The following is a 23,495-nucleotide window of genomic DNA, read 5'->3' as shown; positions in this document are numbered from 1 at the left end:
GATTATAGTACTATCTTTCTGATGGTGTATACAAAAGTATTAAAATTATATAAAGCTAGCTTTAGGTTATCAGCTCTATTATGATATGTAAATATTGCCTAAATGACATAAGTTATTGTTATTTACACTTGATCCCATCCCCTCTCCAAGCTGTCAGATTTTTCAGATGCAAATACAAATATTCCAAAATTCAAACCTTCTCTTCCCCCCCCCCCCCTGTCCCAAGCAGTTTGGATAAAGTGTTTTGTACCTATAGTAAAGAATATTTTTCTGGTAATTTTGTTTTCTATTACATATAATTGTATAATTGTGTGTCTAAAGAGTGCTGGTAGCCATGATTATCTTTTAAAGGTTTTTACACGACTGGGTCGAATTAAATGTAATATTTAAAAAAAAAAAAAAAAAATGTCAACATTAATCTTCTCTGTTACTGTTCATTAAAGATTAGATTTTATCTTAAAAGTAGTGTTCCTTACATCTTAGGCATTGTTACTCTGTGAGATTAAAAAATTGAAAAACAAATTCGGCTGCCCCCTTCTTTTTTGGCGTCTCTGATAGAATTTTTTCAAAATTTTGCATAGTAAACAAAAAAAAAATATAGATTTGTATTTTTAACAGCTTAATAGAGTATAAGTAGCAAATGTTGTCTAAAGGTTAATGTGCTCATGAAATCGGTGAATACTAGACAGAAGTGACCGGCTCCAATTCCAGTGCATGCCGCAAAGGGTGAGAGGATCTGCTTTGACACTGACAACATAACAGTTCTGAAGGACATTGTAATGGGCACTAGAGTCTATTCTTTAACTATAATTACACACTTGCTTTCAGCATTTGTTGAGCCCTTAATTAAATGACTATTGTTTCCCAGCATGAATGGCACTATCCTAGCTGAGACAGTAGAAAAATCCTGCAGCGAACACTTTCAGTAGTGCACTATTCGTGATATAAACTGTGTGTTTCGTTCTGTTAAAAATGAGACTTCTTTACCTGCTTTAGAAGAAAGTATGGGCTGCCAGTGATGTCATCACCTCTATCCTTACATGTCATCTGTAGCAGGATTCTGACCAGAAAAGCAAATTTATAATTATTTCATTATGATCAGTACATATTCTTGTTTATACTATTGCGGCCTCTGTTATTTTCTAATTATTTCTATTGTGTATTTTGTTCCCACAGACCTCTATTTGAAGGGGATAATGATTTCTGTGTTTGCTTGAGAGAATCTTTTCCAAATCTTAAAACAAGAAAGCTGACCAGAGTTGAGTGGGGGAAAATCAGACGGCTTATGGGAAAGCCACGTAGGTAAGACAACCATTATTCTATATTTGTGGCCCCTTAAATCTAGCCAGTACATCTCACATGCATAGGTTTTCATTTCTGTGGGGCTTTAGAATGGTCGGACAGATAGCTGTGGCTGAGCTCTAGCAACCCAAGGGTTGCAGGTTTGATCCCTGGCGAGGTCCACTCAGCCTTTCATCCTTCCAAGGTCGATAAAATGAGCAGCGCCTTGAGACCCTTACGGGTGATTAGCCGCGCTTTACAGGTACTCAATACATGCATACATACATACGTCTCATACATGACAACTTTTTTTTTTAATATCTCTTAGGTGTTCTGCATCATTTTTTGAAGAAGAGAGAACTGCTTTGGATAACAAGAGGAAAAAAATTAGGCTTCTACAGCAGAGGAAAGTAGCTGATGTTTCCCAGTTCAAGGAACTTCCAGAGGAAATCCCACTGTCCTTGGTTATAGGAACAAAAGTTACAGGTAATATATTTAAGGATGTTGTTATAATAGTATTTAAACTTAAAGGGACAGTCTACTCCAAAAATGTTATTGTTTAAAAAGATAGATAACATATATTAATATACTTTATAACATCTATATATCTGTTTTTAAGCCCCTGCAGGCCGCCTTTATCTCAGTTCATTTTATAAGCTTTTCACAGCAAGACAGAGCTAGTTAATGTGTACCATGTAGATCATTACTGTCACTACTGTCAAATTACAAATTAGATTGCACTGATTGGCTAAAATGCAAGTCGTAAACAGCCCTGGGATACGGTGGCAGTCTGCAGAGGCTTTAGATACAAGATATTCACAAAGGTAAAAACTATATTAACTCCTGATGTAAACAAATGAGTAAAAATTTAAATAAATGATGGGATTGAGTCAGGGAGGAGTGCCTATTATGCTAGGTACGCCACCCAGCCCGTGATCCCATATAGGAAGCGGCTATTGTTTCAGGACAGCCAAATAGCTAGGACGTTCAATGCCGTTTTAACGGCGCTAAAGCCCAGCGCAGTTAGGACCACATGGAACATCCTAATGGTGGAAGGGGTTAAGATAACTGTTGGTTATACAGAACTTGGGAATAGGTAATAAAGTTATTGTCTATCTTTTTAAACAACCACAATTTTAGAGTAGACTTTCCCTTTAAAAATTTAAGAATTTGTCATCTTGTATTTGGAACAGTTTCTGCTGATTTTGCCTTTATTTTTTTAATTTTTATTTAAAAAAAAACATCAAAATGTTGTTTAAGACAGGCTATCATTTGTGGCAGTTAGAAAGATGATATTAATTCTATTTCCTTTATGTAATTGGCAAGAGTCCATGAGCTAGTGACGTATGGGATATACAATACTACCAGGAGGGTGAAAGTTTCCCAAACCTCAAAATGCTTATAAATACACCCCTCACCACACCCACAATTCAGTTTTACAAACTTTGCCTCCTATGGAGGTGGTGAAGTTTGTGCTTAATTTTCTTCTGTGATATGTGCTTCTCAGCATTTTGAAGCCTGATTCCTCTCAGAGTACAGTGAATGTCAGAGGGACGTGAAGGGAGTATCACCTATTGAATTCTATGGTTTTCCTTGCGGGAAATCTTTTCATAGGTTCTCTGTTATCTGTCGTAGAGATTCTTCTCCTACCTCCCTTTTCAGATCGACGATATACTCTCATATTCCATTACCTCTACCGATAACTGTTTCAGTACTGGTTTGGCTATCTGCTATATGTGGATGGGTGTCTTTCAGTAAGTATGTTTTTATTTCTTAAAGACACTCTCAGCTATGGTTTGACACTTTATGTATTAATGTAAAGTTTTAAATATATGTATTGTACTTATATTTGCCATGAGTCAGGTTTATGTATATTTCCCTTTGCAGACTATAAGTTTCAAAATTGGGAAAACATATTTAGGAAGTTATTTTTTCTTACCTGGGGTATAGTCTTTTCTTCAAAATTGACTGTTTTCATTAATTTTCGCTGGCAAAATTTAGGCTCGCGAGGCTGCAAAATGCTGATATTTATTGCGTCATTCTTGGCGCGATAATTTTTTTGGCGCGAAGTTACGTTCGGTGACGCAAATTCGCCATTTCCGCCGTCTTAGTTGATGCCAGGTTTCCTTTCACAAGGTTGCGTCTGCTATGACGCGAGTTGCGTCATTTCCGGATGTTGTAAGTGCTATAAAATTTCGTATTGCGTTGCGCGTCATACTTGCCGCCAAATAATTTTATTATTTAAACCCCACTTCCTATATGCCTCTTGCCTTTTTCTATGCTCAGAGGGCTAGGCTGTTTGCATTTTTTTCACATTCCTGAAGCTGCCATATAAGGAAATTGATAATTTTGCTTTATATGTTGTTTTTTCTCTTACATTTGCAAGTTGTCTCAATCTGATCCTGTTGGATTCCTGCTGCCTGATAAGTTCTACCAAAGATAAGTGTATCTGTTGTAAGTTAGCGAAGATTATATCTCCAGCTATAGTATGTATCTGTTAGGTGTTATTTTCAGGGGGGGTGGTGTGTCAGTCAGCACTTGGCCTAGTTCCTATACTGTCACCTGGAAATGAATGGGTTACTTGATGACTGGATATCCCAGAAAACAGGAATCAGACCACGCAGCAATCAGTCTAACATCTGTTCTGTTTATTAGAAGATGAGCAATACATTTTATAGGCAGTGGTTACAGCATAGATGGTTAACACAGTGACGCGTTCATGACTACATCATTTTACACAGTGTTTCTCAGGAAAGAAATAAACTCATTATTATAATTGGGTAAAATGGAGTTTTGAGAAGAATTATTTCTATAACCATAATAAAAGTACATCTGGGCCCATAGCCCAGCCCAAAGCAAGGCCGTGTTGGCATCTTAGAGATAACGGGCTTCTAGGCGCATCGCCAGGAACATTCAGGAGGCTTTTCTAGCTATACAAATATTCATAACATCTACATCTTTCTCACTACCTAATAAGCTGTTATAATAAACCTTTCTTAGACAAGATGGATGCCTAAGACAAAATGGCAACTAAAACAAGATGGCGTTGGTAAGGCTAACATATCCTAACAGTATCAGTTGTCGTGATAAGCTTTTACATGCAGAGAATGTATTCATCAGTACTAGTACAATGCCTGTTGTTCCTTCAACATCTAATGATATCCCTGTGAATATAAAAGATTTTATTGCTTATGCGATTTAGAAGGCTTTGTCTGCCATTCCGCCTTCTAATAAATGTAAAAGGTCTTTTAATACTTCTCATAAAGATGATGAATTTTCAAATGACCGAAAACATACTGAATTATCCTCCTCTGATGAGGATCTGATTTAGAAGATCCTACCTCAGATATTGACACTGACAAATCTACTTATCTCTTTAAGATGGAGTATATTCGTTCCTTGTTGAAAGAAGTGTTAATTACTTTGGATATTGAGGAAACTAGTCCTCTTGATATTAAAACTAGTAAACGTTTAAATTCTGTTTATAAACCTCCTGTGGTTACTCCAGAGGTTTTTTCAGTTTCTGATGCTATTCCTTATACAATTTCAAATGAATGGAATAGGCCTGGCTTTTATTCCTCCTAAGTTTAAAAAGTTGTATCCTTTGCCAGCAGCCAGATTGGAGTTTTGGGGAAAAATCCCCAAAGTTGATGGGGCTATTTCTACTCTTGCCAAACGTACTACTATTCCTATGGAAGATAGTACTTCCTTTAAGGATCCTTTTAGATAGGAAACTTGAATCTTATCTAAGGAAAGCTTATTTATTTTCTGGCTATCTTCTCAGGCCTGCAATTTCTATAGCTGATTTTGCAGCTGCATCAACCTTCTGGTTGGAAAACTTAGCGCAACAGGAAACAAATTCTGATGTTTCTAGCATTGTTCACTTGCTTTAACATGCTAATCATTTTATCTGTGATGCTATTTTTTATATAATCAAAATTGATGTCTATGTCTTTAGATATTTTAGCTAGAAGAGCTTTGTGGCTCAAATATTGGAATGCTGACATGGTATCTAAGTCTAGATTACTATCTCTTTCTTTCCAAGGTAACAATTTATTTGGTTCTCAGTTGGATTCCATTATTTCAACTGTCACTGGGGGGAAGGGAGTTTTTTTACCTCAGGATAAAAGATCTAAAGCTTCAAATCATTTTCATTCTTTTCAACAGAATAAGGGAACAGAAACCAAATCCTTCCCCCAAGGAATCTGGTTCCAATTGGAAGCCTTCTTCATGTTGGAATAAATCCAAGCCTTTTAAGGAACCAAAGCCAGCCCCCAAGTCTGCATGATTGTGCGGCGCTCATTCCAGTTCAGCAGGTGGGGGGCAGATTAAAAATTTTCCAGAACATTTGGGAAGATTCTGTCCAAAATCATTGGATTCAGAGCATTCTCTCTCAAGTGTATCGAATAGGATTCAGAATAAGACCTCCTGTGAGAAGTTTTTTTTTTCTCTCATGCGTTCCAGCAAATTCAGTAAAGGCTCGGGCTTTTCTGAAGTGTGTTTCAGATCTAGTGCTTTCAGGGGTAATTATACCAGTTCCGTTTCAGGAACAGGGTCTGGTGTTTTATTCAAATCTATTCATTGTCCCAAAGAAAGAAAATTAATTCAGTCTAGTTCTGGATCTGAAAATTTTGAACCGTTTTGTAAGAGTGCCAACTTTCAAAATGCTGACTATAAGGACTATTCTGCCTTTTGTTCAGCAAGGTCATTATATGTCCACGATAGACTTACAGGATGCATATCTTCACATTACGATTCATCCAGATCAGTATCGGTTTCTGAGATTCTTTTTTCTAGACAAGCTCTTCCATTTGGTGCGACAGCTCCAAGAATTTTTTAAAAGGTTCTTACTGCCTTGCTTTCTGTAATCAGAGAACAGGGTATTGCAGTGTTTCCTTATTTGGACGATATCTTGGTACTGACTCAGTCTTTACATTCTGCAGAATCTCACACAAATCGACTAGTGTTGTTTCTTCAAAGACATGGTTGGAGGATCAATTTACCAAAAAGTTACTTGATTCCTCAGACAAGGGTCACCTTTTTAGGTTTCCAGATAGATTCAGTGTTCATGACTCTGTCTCTAACAGACAAGAGACAAATAAAATTGGTTCCAGCTTGTCGGAACCTTCAGTCTCAGTCATTCCCTTCAGTGGCTTTGTGCATGGAAGTTTTAGGTCTCATGATCTGCAGCATCGGACGCAATCCCCTTTGCTCGTTTTCATATGAGACCTCTCCAGCTTTGTATGCTGAACCAATGGTGCAGGGATTATACAAAGATATCACAATTAATATCCTTAAATCCCAATGTTCGACTCTCTCTGACTTGGTGGTTAGACCACCATCGTATAGTTCAAGGAGCCTCCTTTGTTCATCCAACATGGACTGTAATCACAACAGATGCAAGTCTTTCAGTTTGGGGAGCTGTCTTGGGTTCTCTGACAGCACAAGGGGTTTGGAAATCTCAAGAGGCAAGGTTGCCAATCAATATTTTAGAACTCCGTGCTATTTTCAGGGCTCTTCAGGTTTGACCTCTATTGAAGAGAGAACCATTCATTTGTATTCAGACAGACAATGTCACAACTGTGGCATATGTCAATCATCAGGGTGGGACACGCAATCCCCTAGCTATGAAAGAAGTATCTTGGATACTTGCTTGGGCGGAATCCAGCTCTTGTCTTATTTCTGCGGTACATATCCTAGGTGTAGACAATTGGGAAGCGGATTATCTCAGCCGTCAGACTTTACATCTGGGGGAGTGGTCACTCCATCCAGATGTTTTTTCAGACTGTTCAGATGTGGGGTCTTCCAGAAATAGATCTGATAGAAACTTACCAGGAAAATGGCTGTTTTTATTTATCCCTCCCTCTCTAGTGACTCTTCTGTTGGAGTTCCACATCTTGGGTATTACTATCCCATACGTCACTAGCTCATGGACTTTTGCCAATTACATGAAAGAAAACCATGATTTATGTAAGAACTTGCCTGATAAATTAATTTCTTTCATATTGGCAAGAGTCCATGGGACCCACCCTTTTTATGGTGGTTATGTTTTTTTGTATAAAGCACAATTATATTTCCAGTTCCTTTTTTGATGCTTTTTACTCCTTTTTCTATCACCCCACTACTTGGCTATTTGTTAAACTGTGGGTGTGGTGAGGGGTATATTTATAGGCATTTTTAGGTTTGGGAAACGTTGCCCCTCCTGGTAGGATTGTATCTCCCATTCGTCATTAGCTCATGGACTCTTGCCAATATGAAATAAATGAATTTATCAGGTAAGTTCTTACATAAATTATGTTTTCTCTACCGAACAAACCTACTTATTTTGGCTCACCCTAGCAGCACTCACCAGCAAAGTATTGTTTCCCCATATATTTAAATGGATAGAAACCCAAAGCCTCGACTTTTTCAGGTGGTATTAGATTTTTACCTCTTCTAGCCACAGACCATTCTTTTTCTGTCAACATGGACAGTTTTACCCATTGCTCTCCAGGCTCTGCTGTGGGACACAGTTTACTGTCACAAGGAATTTGACTATCGGATATGACAGTTTTGTTAGCTACTTTATTCTCTGGAACAAATTCTGTGTGCGTTATTCTTGTGTTTTTATATAAAAACACAAGAATTGTTATATATATATATATATATAAATAAAAACAATGAACCATGGATTGCACTCAATCTCCCACAAGTTAGGATGAATCTGTGGACTCGGTACATCATGCAAAAGAAATTATTCTTGGCCTCACAACAGAAAACAACAAATAAAACTAGTTCCACACACACACACACACACACACACATATATATATATATATATATATATATATATATATATATATATATATATATATATATATATATATATATATATGTGTGTGTGTGTGGAACTAGTTTTATTTGTTGTTTTCTGTTGTGAGGCCAAGAATAATTTCTTTTGCATGATGTACCGAGTCCACGGATTCATCCTAACTTGTGGGATATTGTCCTTCCTGACAGGAAGTAGCAAAAAGAGCACCACAGCAGAGCTGTCTATTACACTGTTAATACACTGTTAAAATTTCAGAAAAACTGAAGCAATTTTAACCTGTTTTGCAGTTTGTGTATGCCTTTTTTTCCTCTTAAAGGCACAGTACTGTTTTTGCAAATTGTGTTTTTTTCATTAAAGGATTACTTTCTGTTATAATTTTTAAGCTAAACAACTAACATATTAAAGTTAATAAACATTAATTAAAACCTACTGACCTATATTTTCTCCAAAACGAAGTTTCATAACGTTCTAAAAGTTATACTTAAACCAATAACTTTGTGTTTAAAGCGCCATTTTGAAACCTAGGTATTGTAAACGGATTGGTACAGAGCAAAGGATACCCACGGAGTGGGTTTGGAAAACAAATTTGCAGACAAGATTTCTGATATACGGTAGAGATATGTTAATAAAATGCTATTGATAAAAAGCGTATTTGGGGTAGTTAGTTGGTAACAGGCAAATATTTACTTACAGTGGCCCTTTAAATAAAGTGTTTTCCAAGCTTGTTTGCTTTATTACTAGTCTGTTAAACATGTCTGACACTGAGGAAAGTCATTGTTCAATTTGTTTAGAAGCCATTGTGGAACCCCCTCTTAGAATGTGTCCCACTTGTACTGATATGTCTATAAATTACAAACAGCATATTTTGACTTATAAAAGTTTGGCATCAGATGATTCTCAGACAGAAGGAAATCAGGTTTTGCCATCTAGTTCTCCCCAAGTGTCACAACCGGTAACGCCAGCACAAGCAACGCCAAGTACTTCTAGTGCGTCTAATTCTTTCACCTTGCAAGATATGGCTTCAGTTATGAATACTACCCTCACTGAGGTTTTATCTAAGCTGCCTGGTTTGCAAGGGAAGCACAGTAGCTCTGGGTTAAGAACAAATGCTGAGCCTTCTGACGCTTTAGTAGCTGTATCCATTATTCCCTCGCACGGTTCTGAAGTAGGGATGAGGGATTTGATGTCTAAGGGAGAGATTTCTGATTATTCCCTCAGACAGATTCAGATATGACGGCATTTAAATTTAAGCTAGAGCTCCTCCGCTTATTGCTTAGGGAGGTTTTAGCTACTCTGGATGATTGTGACCCTATTGTAGTTCCAGAGAAATTGTGTAAAATGGACAAATATTTAGAGGTTCCTGTTTACATTGATGTGTTTCCAGTCCCTAAGAGGATTTTGGACATTGTTACTAAGGAGTGGGATAAACCAGGTATTCCGTTCTCTCCCCCTCCTGTTTTTTTAAGAAAATGTTTCCCATTTCTGACACCATAAAGGACTCATGGCAGATGGTCCCTAAGGTGGAGGGAGCTATTTCTACCCTGGCTAAGCGTACAACTATACCTATTGAAGACAGTTGTGCTTTCATTGATCCTTTGGATAAAAAATTAGAGGGTCTGCTAAAGAAAATTTTTGTTCATCAAGGTTTTCTTCTCCAACCTATAGCATGCATTGTTCCGGTAACCACTGCAGCTGCCTTTTGGTTTGAGGCTCTAGAAGAGGCTCTTCAGATGGAGACCCCACTAGATGATATTTTGGACAGAATTAAGGCTCTTAAGTTGGCTAAATCTTTTACTACAGACGCCGCTTTTCATCTTGCTAAATTAGCGGCTAAGAATTCAGGTTTTGCCATTTTAGCGCATAGAGCGTTATGGCTTAAGTCCTGGTCAGCTGATGTCATCTAAATCTAAGCTTTTGTTGATCCCTTTCAAAGGTAAGACCCTATTCGGGCCTGCATTGAAAGAGATCATTTCAGACATTACTGGAGGGAAGGGTCATACCCTCCCTCACTATAAGTCAAATAAGACTAGGATCAAACAAAATAATTTTCATTCCTTTCGAAACTTCAAGAGTGGTCCCTCTACCTCTTGCCCTGCTGCAAAGCAAGAGGGGAACTTTGCTCAATCCAAGCCAACCTGGAGACCTAATCAGGCTTGGAACAAGAGTAAACAGGCCAAAAAGCCTGTTGCTGCCACTAAGTCAGCATGAAGGGGTAACCCCCGATCCGGGACCGGATCTAGTAGGGGGCAGACTCTCTCTCTTTGCTCAGGCCTGGGCAAGAGACGTTCAGGATTCCTGGGCAGTAGAAATTGTAACCCAGGGATACCTTCTAGATTTCAAGGATTCCCCTCCAAGGGGGAGGTTCCATCTGTCTCAATTGTCTGTAAACCCTACAAAAAGAGAGGCGTTCTTACGCTGTATAGAAGACCTCTTTACAATGGGAGTGATCTGCCCAGTTCCAAAAGCATAACAGGGGCAGGGGTTCTACTCCAATCTGTTTATAGTTCCCAAAAAGGAGGGAACCTTCAAACCAATTCTGGATCTCAAGATCCTAAACCAATTCCTAAGAGTTCCATCTATCAAGATGGAGACCATTCGGACTATCTTACCATTGATCCAGGAGGGTCAATATATGACCACCGTGGACTTAAAGGATGCGTATCTACACATTCCTATCCACAAAGATCACCAGTTCCTAAGGTTCGCCTTTCTGGACAAGCATTATCAGTTTGTGGCTCTTCCTTTCGGGTTGGCCACGGCGCAGCAAATCTTCACGAAGGTGCTAGGGTCCCTTCTGGCGGTTCTAAGGTAACTGGGCATACCAGTGGCGCCTTATCTAGACGACATTCTAATTCAAGCGTCGTCCTTCCAACTAGCCAAGTCTCACACGGACTTAGTGTTCGCCTTTCTAAGGTCTCACGGGTGGAAAGTGAACGTAAAAAAGAGTTTTCTTTCCCCCCTCACAAGAGTTTCATTTCTAGGGACTCTGATAGACTCGGTGGACATGAAAATATTTCTGACGGAGGTCAGGAAATCAAAAATTTTGTCCACCTGCCGAGCTCTTCATTCCATTCCTCGGCCGTCAGTGGCTCAGTGTATGGAGGTAATCGGACTAATGGTAGCGGCAATGGACATAGTTCCGTTTGCTCGCTTGCATCTCAGACCACTGCAACTATGCATGCTCAATCAGTGGAATGGGCATTATGCGGATTTATCTCCTCAGATAAATCTGGATCAAGAGACCAGAGACTCTCTTCTTTGGTGGTTGTCACAGGATCCTTTGTCCCAGGGAATGTGTTTCCGCAGGCCAGAATGGGTTATAGTGACGACAGACGCCAGTCTTCTGGGCTGGGGTGCAGTCTGGAATTCCCTGAAAGCTCAGGGTTTGTGGACTCGGGAGGATGCTCTCCTACAGATAAATATTCTGGAATTAAGAGCGATATTCAATGCTCTCCAGGCATTACCTCAGCTGGCTACGACCAGATTCATCAGGTTTCAGTCGGACAACATCACGACTGTGGCTTATATCAATCATCAGGGCGGAACAAAGAGTTCCTTAGCGATGATAGAGGTCTCAAGGATAATCCAATGGGCAGAGGCTCACTCTTGCCATCTGTCAGCGATCTATATCCCAGGTGTAGAGAACTGGGAGGCAGATTTTCTAAGTCGTCAGACTTTTCATCCGGGGGATTGGGAACTCCATCCGGAGGTGTTTGCTCAGCTGGTGCGGCTATGGGGCACACCAGAGTTGGATCTGATGGCGTCTCGTCAGAATGCCAAACTTCCTTGTTACGGCTCCAGGTCAAGGGATCCTCAGGCTGTACTGATAGATGCTCTAGTAGTACCCTGGTCGTTCAACCTGGCTCATGTGTTTCCACCTTTCCCTCTCCTTCCACGTCTGATTGCCAGAATCAAACAGGAGAGAGCATCAGTGATTTTGATAGCGCCTGCGTGGCCACGCAGGACTTGGTATGCAGACCTGGTGGATATGTCATCCCTTCCACCATGGTCTCTGCCATTGAGACAGGACCTTCTGATTCAAGGTCCATTCAAGCATCCAAATCTAATTTCTCTGCAACTGACTGCTTGGAGATTGAACGCTTGATTCTATCAAATAGGGGTTTCTCTGAGTCGGTCATAAATACCTTGATTCAGGCTCGAAAGCCTGTTACCAGGAAAATTTATCATAAGATATGGCGTAAATATCTTTTTTGGTGCGAATCCAAAGGCTTTTCCTGGAGTAAAATCAGGATTCCTAGGATTTTGTCTTTTCTCCAAGAGGGATTGGGGAAAGGATTATCAGCTAGTTCCCTAAAGGGGACAGATATCTGCTCTGTCTATTTTGTTGCACAAGTGTCTGGCAGATGTTCCAGACGTTCGGGCTTTTTGTAAGGCTTTAGTTAGAATTAAGCCTGTGTTTAAACCTATTGCTCCGCCATGGAGTTTTAATTTAGTTCTTAGAGTTCTTCAAGGGGTTCCGTTTGAACCCATGCATTCCATAGATATTAAGCTTTTATCTTGGAAAGTTTTGTTCCTAGTTGCTATCTCTTCAGCTCGAAGAGTTTCTGAACTATCTGCATTACAATGTGACTCGCCTTATCTGGTGTTCCATGCTGATAAGGTGGTTTTGTGTACCAAGCCTGGGTTCCTACTTAAGGTTGCTACTAACAGGAATATCAATCAAGAAATTGTTGTTCCTTCTCTGTGTCCTAATCCTTCTTGTAAGAAGGAACGTCTGTTGCACAACTTGGACGTAGTTCGTGCTTTGAAATTTTATTTGCAGGCAACTAAAGATTTTCGTCAAACATCTTCTTTGTTTGTTTGTTGTATATTCTGGAAAGCGTAGGGGTCAAAAGGCTACGGCGACTTCTCTTTCCTTTTTGGCTGAAAAGCATCATCCGTTTGGCTTATGAGACTGCTGGACAGCAGGCTCCTGAAAGGATTACAGCTCATTCTACTAGAGCGGTAGCTTCCACGTGGGCTTTTAAAAATGATGCTTCTGTTGAACAGATTTGCAAGGCTGAGACTTGGTCTTCGCTTCATACCTTTTCAAAATTTTACAAATTTGATACTTTTGCTTCTTCTGAGTTTTTTTTTGGGAGAAAGGTTTTGCAAGCAGTGGTGCCTTCCGTTTTTAGGTTCCTGTCTTGTCCCTCCCTTCATCCGTGTCCTAAAGCTTTGGTATTGGTATCCCACAAGTTAGGATGAATCCGTGGACTCGGTACATCATGCAAAAGAAAACAAAATGTATGCTTACCTGATAAATTTCTTTCTTTTGCGATGTACCGAGTCCACGGCCCGCCCTGTCTATTCAAGACAGTCAGTATTTTTTTATGTAAACTTCAGTCACCTCTGCACCTTATAGTTTCTCCTTCTCTTCCTTGGCCTTCAGTCGAATGACTGGGGGGTGGAGTTAAGGGGGGAGCTATATAGACAGCTCTGCTGTGGTGCTCCCTTTGCTACTTCCTGTCAGGAAGGACAATATCCCACAAGTTAGGATGAATCCGTGGATTCGGTACATCGCAAAAGAAAGAAATTTATCAGGTAAGCTTAAATTTTTGTTTTTTCATTAACTGATGCATGCGTTTGCATTGAGCATTATATTTCCTGCATGCAGTGACTCAGTGTATTGGTTTATTTTTTCAAGATAAATTTATTCACATAATTACCTGGTTGCATCTACCAATGTACAACAGTTTTTTTCTCACCTCTAGTGGGTTTGCTGCTTTTGTTCTCCAGCTGACAGTGTTTTTACAGTTTCTCATGCTCATATTCTATATGGTTGGCTATCAATCTTTATCTTTAAAAGATCCAGCATTTATTAAAGGTTTCCTCTTGTACCAGTTGCGCTTCTTTCTTGATCTTTTGTAGTCAGGGCGTCATAGCTGATACATCACCTGGGATTCTTGAGTCCCTGGCAGTTGCATACACTGTTGGCTACAGAGTAAACCTTTTAGGCCTTTTCATTAGCTTATTTATATAATAGATGATTCAACACTAAAAGACAGAAGTGTCATACTATTAGTAGCAGGTACCACTCTGCTCACAAACCCTTTTTAGTAGCTCTGAGATAAGTGATCAATACAAAATCCCAGTATGTGTGAATTTCTCAGCCCCCTGTATCATGTGACAGCCATCAGCCAATTACAGACTCGTATACATATACTCTGTGAACTATTGCACATGCTGAATTGGTGAAGTTCTAATTGGTGAAGTTCTTTAAAATTCAAAGCTCTATGTGAATTTTGAAAGACTTTAGGGTCCCTGTAAGGTTTCTTTCTCCTGTTTTCTTTTATTTTTTTGGTACTTTGTCCACATGTTTATATGTTTGTTCAGTCAACTTTTTTTTATCACTTCCATGGTTGGAACTGTACTTATGATTTCCTCCTGTATTTATCCTGTTTCTGATAAATTTGTGGAGCCTAATGCTGTAAGTATGAGAAGTCCAGTATATATGACTTACTATCTGACGTGGAGAAAACTGATTCAACAAATACAGGCATTTGTAAATATGGTCTAAAAAGTGTATAAGATAAATCAGCAGACTTCACCCAAAGCTAAGTTTAACATGAGGTTATGGCTGCCCATGCCTTGCTAGTAGTAGTGATTGGGTCCCTTCAGTTAGATACACAAGTATAAAACATGAACAGAGAAGGTAATAGTGTTCAAGAATATTACAGCTTTAGATCATTATTTTAGTGTCCTCTATTTACTGATTCATTGCAATTTATGCTTTTTGGCCTCTTAACCTTAAAGCCACCCAGAAGGTTCCTCCATTACTTAAGAGATTTCTGTTCTCAGCTGATCAAACATATGATCATATAACCAGGGCTCAAAAATTCCACTCTCCATTGGCAAGTGGAATTTAAGCAGGGGCGAGTGAAAAAGTGAGTTAAAAACTTATATTAAAAAATCAGTGCGCCAAATACCTATATAAAAATTATATAAACATATAGTGCATCATAAATAAAACACCTATACATATATAAACAAAAGTGACATCTATGGAAATAAAAACAGTGTAGTCATAAACCCAGTCAAACCAGACCACTGATGTACGTGATGGGAATATTATAATGGACAGTTCATCTAGTCCATAATCCAAATCCTAAATCTGGAACGGATGGCAGGCTGCTTCTTCGAATTTCTTGTTGGTGTCCCAAGATGTTAAACTCTGCAGAAGTGAATGATAAAAAAAGAAGGCGCCACCATAGTGCACAATCAGATGTATAAAACACGCCTATAAAACAAGTAAGACCGTACTTACAAGCTGTAAGACACTTGAGAAGTGTCACAAACGCCTTCTGGACTGTTATGGAGTCGTCCAGCTAACTCACACTGGTGGATCTCAAAAGTCCTCTGGGATGTGAGAGCGGCGATGACAAAAGAAACCAGCATCCAGCAGCAGTTTCACAGAGCCGGCTCGTCCTGTACTATCCACTATTGTTGTAGATACAATGTATCAGATGGATAGGTTAAATGAGTAAATAGATGAATAAAAGATAGTTCGTGGCAAAAGTCTTGTAGAAGCAAACAGACTTTATTTGGGGTACAAAAGCACAACGTTTCTCGGTCTCTCCTGACAGTTTCCTCAGGTGCAATATACATAATCATTTAAACCACCAACTTTTATTGCTGCATTCTCGGCGTCCTCTAAAGTGAACAGCGCATGCGTGGAGGTGTGACCACTGATAGAGCTTCCATTGGTAGCTGAATATCCAATGATAAGAGCAGTAATGTTCAAGCCTCTGTGTATAATCAAATCAATAGCGTAGCCGAGTAAAAGCTGCTATTGATGGGTAACCAACCATAATCAGGCAGTAAAACGCTCGACTATCTGAGCATATCAAAAAATATATATGTATCTTGAAATATGTATGGAATATATCAAGGGTATTGAGAGATATATTATAAACTGAATACGTATATATATGTATACACAGGGTTAAAATAAATTCTTAGCCGTTCGGTCACTCTTAGTGGTAACACCCACACCGCGACTTAAATCCTAAAGCTAAACAGGTTAAACCAGAGGGCCTCTCTATCAGGATACAAATTGTATAGATAAAACACTATTACTTAGTATACAACTCGTTATATAGAACTATAGATTAGAACCTCATATAAATAGCCTATAAAATGCAGTATTCTAAAACATATATTCATATTCTTAAAACATTGGCAGAGCTCAAAATCGAATAAAAACACAGATGTATCAAGGTATCATATCCTATTATTAGTATTGGACTAAAAAAATATGTAAATATAACACACCTTAAATACATATAAAAAAAATATATATATATATATATATATATATACACAAAAAGGTATTTGTAAAAGTATAAATATAACAATACATGCATATATGTATATACACACATTATATACCCACTGAGCATAAATAAATCAATATACAAACGGCATTAGCAATGAAATACAATATGCCTGTCATATAATAGTAATATAATACATGTGTATTAATAACATGTGGTGTAATCGAAGTCCCAGAGGGCCATAGTGGTGGATGTAACCACTAGAAGCCCTATGAGTATATTCTAAATGTGTAGATATGCAACACAATGTAAGCTAAAAAATGTATTTAAAAATAATAAGATAACAATAAAATTAAAACTTAATTAAAAGCTGCCATATCAATGTTGGCATTGAGCCTGCAGGGAGACAAACTTTGGAGTTTCCATATCCAAAAGGTCTCCCTTTGTCTCAAATATAGAAACCTATTTCTGCCCCACTTAGGTAGGATCTGTTCTAATGGAAATATGGAAAAGCAATCAGATGATGCAGAATGGCAATGACTAGCATGTTTGGGGACACTGTGGTTTTGTATATTGTTCTCTATATTTCTTTTATGTTCCCCCCCACCTCTTTTTTAGGGGCCTGGAGGTCCTCCCCACGTATTGGACCCCACAAACACACTCCAACAGATAAATGACAAAGGGAGAATCACACGTAAAATGTGAATTTATATTGAATTTTTCTTTGGTGGTAAATGAAATAAATTCAGTTCTATTTGGATTTGTAAAAGCACACAGGCCACAATGCGCCCGATTACATTTAAAAAAACCTGGTTTGCCTAGAATTGTAGAATCTCTATTTCCAAAACTACATCCCTTAGCTTTGTTTTTCGACTGATGTACTTTCATAACTACTTTGCTGGGAGCCAGCTTGTTTTTTAAGGTAGGAGCTCTTCTGAAAGTACACACTGGTTGTTTACTCAACGTGCTTGTAAGAAATGGATCGTTCTCCAGGATGTACCAATATTTTTGCAAAATGCCTTTAATTTTGTTATGATTGTTGTTATATTGTGTAACAAATCTAACCCCAATGTTATTTTGATTCATAGGAGTTTTTGACTTCTCTTCTTTATTGGTCTCCTTATTTACCCCTGTGTATTTAATAAAAAAATCCTCTCTGCATTTTTTTCTGGCTTCAAGAAAACTGGTCTCAATTAAAAAATGTTCTTGCAGATCAAGGGAACGGCCATGGGGACCAGATTCGCCCCGAGCTTTGCCAATTTATTTATGGGCCTGTTTGAGGACAGATACATCTATTCCTCTAGCTCGGTGGCGAATTGGTCTTCTATGGCCGTTTCATTGATGACCTCTTGTTCATCTGGGAAGGCACCCATCTAGAGGCCCAGAATTTTGTCAAAAGATTAAATGATAATGATATGGGTTTGCATTTTACACCCAAAATAGATTAAATGAGTATTGACTTTCTGGATTTAATACCTGAATGGGATAACCTAGGTAATATTTCTACCAAAACTTTTTTCAAATCAGTGGATGCTAATAGCTATCTAAACTTTAAAAGCAACCACCATTTACCCTGGAAAAAGAATATACCTTACAACCAGTTCTGTAGGTTGCGCAGAAACTGCACTGATTTGAAAACTTTTGATATACAGGCCAACCTTTTAAAGGAAAGATTTTTAGAGAAGAATTTCCCTAGTAGTTTAATTGAGACCAGTTTTCTTGAAGCCAGAAAAAAATGCAGAGAGGATTTTTTTATTAAATACACAGGGGTAAATAAGGAGACCAATAAAGAAGAGAAGTCAAAAACTCCTATGAATCAAAATAACACTGGGGTTAGATTTGTTACACAATATAACAACAATCATAACAAAATTTAAAGGCATTTTGCAAAAATATTGGTACATCCTGGACAACGATCCATTTCTTACAAGCACGTTGAGTAAACAACCAGTGTGTACTTTCAGAAGAGTTAAAAAACAAGCTGGCTCCCAGCAAAGTAGTTATGAAAGTACATCAGTCGAAAAACAAAGCTAAGGGATGTAGTTTTGGAAATAGAGATTCTACAATTCTAGGCAAACCAGGTTTTTTTAAATGTAATCGGGCGCATTGTGGCCTGTGTGCTTTTACAAATCCAAATAGAACTGAATTTATTTCATTTACCACCAAAGAAAAATTCAATATAAATTCACATTTTACGTGTGATTCTCCCTTTGTCATTTATCTGTTGGAGTGTGTTTGTGGGGTCCAATACGTGGGGAGGACCTCCAGGCCCCTAAAAAAGAGGTGGGGGGGAACATAAAAGAAATATAGAGAACAATATACAAAACCACAGTGTCCCCAAACATGCTAGTCATTGCCATTCTGCATCATCTGATTGCTTTTCCATATTTCCATTAGAACAGATCCTACCTAAGTGGGGCAGAAATAGGTTTCTATATTTGAGACAAAGGGAGACCTTTTGGATATGGAAACTCCAAAGTTTGTCTCCCTGCGGGCTCGATGCCAACATTGATATGGCAGCTTTTAATTAAATTTTAATTTTATTATCTTATTATTTTTAAATACATTTTTTAGCTTACACTGTGTTGCATATCTACACATTTAGAATATACTCATAGGGCTTCTAGTGGTTACATCCACCACTATGGCCCTCTGGGACTTCGATTACACCACATGTTATTAATACACATGTATTATATTACTATTATATGACAGGCATATTGTATTTCATTGCTAATGCCGTTTGTATATTGATTTATTTATGCTCAGTGGGTATAGAATGTGTGTATATGCATGTATGGTTATATTTATACTTTTACAAATACCTTTTTGTGTATATATATATATATATATATATATATATATATATATATATTTTTTTATGTATTTAGGGTGTGTTATATTTACATATTTTTTTTAGTCCAATACTAATAATAGGATATGATACCTTGATACATCTGTGTTTTTATTCGATTTTGAGCTCTGCCAATGTTTTAAGAATATGAATATATGTTTTAGAATACTGCATTTTATAGGCTATTTATATGAGGTTCTAATCTATAGTTCTATATAACGAGTTGTATACTAAGTAATAGTGTTTTATCTATACAATTTGTATCCTGATAGAGAGGCCCTCTGGTTTAACCTGTTTAGCTTTAGGATTTAAGTCGCGGTGTGGGTGTTACCACTAAGAGTGACCGAACGGCTAAGAATTTATTTTAACCCTGTGTATACATATATATACGTATTCAGTTTATAATATATCTCTCAATACCCTTGATATATTCCATACATATTTCAAGATACATATATATTTTTTGATATGCTCAGATAGTCGAGCGTTTTACTGCCTGATTATGGTTGGTTACCCATCAATAGCAGCTTTTACTCGGCTACGCTATTGATTTGATTATACACAGAGGCTTGAACATTACTGCTCTTATCATTGGATATTCAGCTACCAATGGAAGCTCTATCAGTGGTCACACCTCCACGCATGCGCTGTTCACTTTAGAGGACGCCGAGAATGCGGCAATAAAAGTTGGTGGTTTAAATGATTATGTATATTGCACCTGAGGAAACGGTCAGGAGAGACCGAGAAACGTTGTGCTTTTGTACCCCAAATAAAGTCTGTTTGCTTCTACAAGACTTTTGCCACGAACTATCTTTTATTCATCTATTTACTCATTTAACCTATCCATCTGATACATTGTATCTACAACAATAGTGGATAGTACAGGACGAGCCGGCTCTGTGAAACTGCTGCTGGATGCTGGTTTCTTTTGTCATCGCCGCTCTCACATCCCAGAGGACTTTTGAGATCCACCAGTGTGAGTTAGCTGGACGACTCCATAACAGTCCAGAAGGCGTTTGTGACACTTCTCAAGTGTCTTACAGCTTGTAAGTACGGTCTTACTTGTTTTATTGGCGTGTTTTATACATCTGACTGTGCACTATGGTGGCGTCTTCTTTTTTTATCATTCACTTCTAAAAAGTGAGTTAATGTACACACTGGCCAAGATGGGGGGGGTGCAAAATTGCAGCATGGCAAGAATATATATTTTTTTAATATGTAATTCCTGTGTTGAACTTGAATTTCCTTTCAACCTTTTTATGCTGCAGTGTTTTGCCTCAATAGCGTTCCCATCTTGTCCCAACCTGCCCTTTGCTGCCCTCTCCTGTGCTTCTCTCCGCTCCCTCCAAGAAAAATGAGCTCTCCCTATCAATCAGTAGTGCATTCTGGGGCGCAAATACTTTCTTGCAGGCGGCCGGGAAATTTTAAAATTCCTCTTCAGAATGCTGTGCTCTGATCAGCAGAGAAAATCAGGGAAAGCACAGAGATACCGGGTACAGAGCTCAGAAAACCTGCCATCCTGATGTGATGTAAGTACTGTATAGCCATTCCACCGGCCCCAGCTGCAGAATGACATGCCCACCCTTATTGTGAAGCTGCTCCTGACCAATCTGTTTCTAAAAAGCAGACTGAGTAGGTGGTTTTCCTTCAGGGGGCATCATCATCTTGTTACTGCTTAGCTTTTACAAACGGAACAGGTTTTGCAACATAAGCTGCTTCTCTCTATCTTTCCCACCCCTGCCCAGCTCCTTCTATTAGCTGACCTTTAACCCACTGAGGTCTTCCTTGTAGCTGGAGATCGCATCAGGTCAGTGATTGACTAAGATGACCCGTAGCTGTTTTCTTTTCTCTTGACCTCAGCACTCTTACAGGTCAGTGACACACTGGGCTGACATACTTAAGACTTATATTTATTCTAGTTGTAAGCACACACTTGTAGTCACATTTTCATGAATTATGTCTAAAACCAAATCCATCTAAATGTGTGTATATGATTGAGTGTATTTTGTGTGCCTGAATGTGTCTCTACATGTATATGTGTATGCTGTTCCCCAAGGCAGAACATAGAGTGATCTGAGATGTCATCGCAGAAAATGTAGCATGTCTGCAGAAAGAACAGGAACTGTTAGCACTTTAACTTTTCAGTGCTGCTCCACATTAGGCTGTTCTTTTTAAACAGAGCTGTTCTCTGGTTGCATTGTATAAGTTTTCCTTAACAGTGCATCCAGAGCAAAGTGCTGTTTTAAGACAACAATCAAATATGCGGTAGTGCTGCAAAGCAGCAGTGCATTGATTGTAGTCTGGCTCTGAGATTTTTGCAAGCTCGTTCCCTAGCTTTTTACAGTCTGCAAAGCTGTTTTTCTCTGAATGTAAGATGTTCGTATGAGCAATGCACCTTTTTATTACTACATGTCCATGTTAGACTAATATAACTACTGCACTATATTATACAACTTTAAATATTGCTTTATTCTCCAGTTAACCAACACATTGCAATTGATCTGGTGCTTTAGTGTAACTGACACATTTACAATTTTATTTTATTTAAAAATGACCTGCAGAAAAATATTCACAAAAATCTCATCGCAGAAAGTGAAAAAATGTTCTGTCTCTGGGGCTGTGGTGTGTGTGTATGTTGTGCTTGTGTGTACATGTGTATGTTGTGCTTGTGTACATATGTTGTGTTTGTGTGTACATGTATGTATATGTTGTGTAGTGTTTGTGAGTATACTGTGTGTAAATGGTGTGTTGTGTGGAGCATGATTGGGTGTGGGGTGAAGTCAAGCCTCAGTATATACAGTTGTATTTAATATATATGTGTTTTAAAAAATGAACAAGTGGACGAGTGGAAAATCTAACTAAGCAAGTTACAAACTGGCACAAAATTTATTTATTTTCTAGCATAAAGCTTTTTTCTTTCATGTAATTAACAAGAGTCCATGAGCTAGTGACGTATGGGATATACATTCCTACCAGGAGGGGCAAAGTTTCCCAAACCTTAAAATGCCTATAAATACACCCCTCACCACACCCACAAATCAGTTTTACAAACTTTGCCTCCAAGGGAGGTGGTGAAGTAAGTTTGTGCTAGATTCTACGTTGATATGCGCTCCGCAGCAAGTTGGAGCCCGGTTTTCCTCTCAGCGTGCAGTGAATGTCAGAGGGATGTGAGGAGAGTATTGCCTATTGAATGCAGTGATCTCCTTCTACGGGGTCTATTTCATAAGGTTCTCTGTTATCGGTCGTAGAGATTCATCTCTTACCTCCCTTTTCAGATCGACGATATACTCTTATATTTACCATTTCCTCTACTGATTCTCGTTTCAGTACTGGTTTGGCTTTCTACAAACATGTAGATGAGTGTCCTGGGGTAAGTAAGTCTTATTTTCTGTGACACTCTAAGCTATGGTTGGGCACTTTATTTATAAAGTTCTAAATATATGTATTCAAACATTTATTTGCCTTGACTCAGAATGTTCAACTTTCCTTATTTCCAGACAGTCAGTTTCATATTTGGGATTATGCTTTAAATTATCATATTTTGTCTTACCTCAAATATTTGACTTTTTTCCCTGTGGGCTGTTAGGCTCGCGGGGGCTGAAAATGCTTCATTTTATTGCGTCATTTTTGGCGCGGATTTTTTTGGCGCAAAAATTCATTTCCGTTTCCGGCGTCATACGTGTCGCCGGAAGTTGCGTCATTTTTTTGACGTTATTTTGCGCCAAAAATGTCGGCGTTCCGGATGTGGCGTCATTTTTGGCGCCAAAAGCATTTAGGCGCCAAATAATGTGGGCGTCTTATTTGGCGCCAAAAAATATGGGCGTCGCTTTTGTCTCCACATTATTTCAGTCTCATTTTCATTTGCTTCTGGTTGCTAGAAGCTTGATGTTTGGCATTTTTTTCCCATTCCTGAAACTGTCTTATAAGGAATTTGATTTATTTTGCTTTATATGTTGTTTTTTCTCTTACATATTGCAAGATGTCTCACGTTGCATCTGAGCCAGAAGATACTACAGGAAAACCACTGCCTGCTGGATCTACCAAAGCTAAGTGTATCTGCTGTAAACTTTTGGTAGCTATTTCTCCAGCTGTTGTTTGTATTAATTGTCATGACAAACTTGTTAAAGCAGATAATATTTCCTTTAGTGATGTACCATTGCCTGTTGCAGTTCCCTCAACATCTAAGGTGCAGAATGTTCCTGATAACATAAGAGATTTTGTTTCTGAATCCATAAAGAAGGCTTTGTCTGTTATTTCTCCTTCTAGTAAACGT

General features: G+C 38.5%; 1 protein-coding gene across 1 annotated transcript in view; it reads left to right on the top strand.

Annotated features, from left to right (window-relative positions):
- LIN9 (lin-9 DREAM MuvB core complex component) overlaps nt 1-23,495 on the top strand; it is a 257,886-nt gene that overhangs the window by 16,093 nt on the left and 218,298 nt on the right. The window contains exons 6-7 of the mRNA XM_053712795.1: nt 1,177-1,302; nt 1,610-1,767. Of these exons, the coding sequence (XP_053568770.1) occupies nt 1,177-1,302; nt 1,610-1,767 (284 nt within the window). The remainder of the gene's footprint in view (nt 1-1,176; nt 1,303-1,609; nt 1,768-23,495) is intronic.

Source organism: Bombina bombina, chromosome 4 (assembly GCF_027579735.1).
Source record: "Bombina bombina isolate aBomBom1 chromosome 4, aBomBom1.pri, whole genome shotgun sequence".
NCBI lineage: Eukaryota > Metazoa > Chordata > Amphibia > Anura > Bombinatoridae > Bombina > Bombina bombina.
This window is presented reverse-complemented; position numbering and strand designations above follow the sequence as displayed.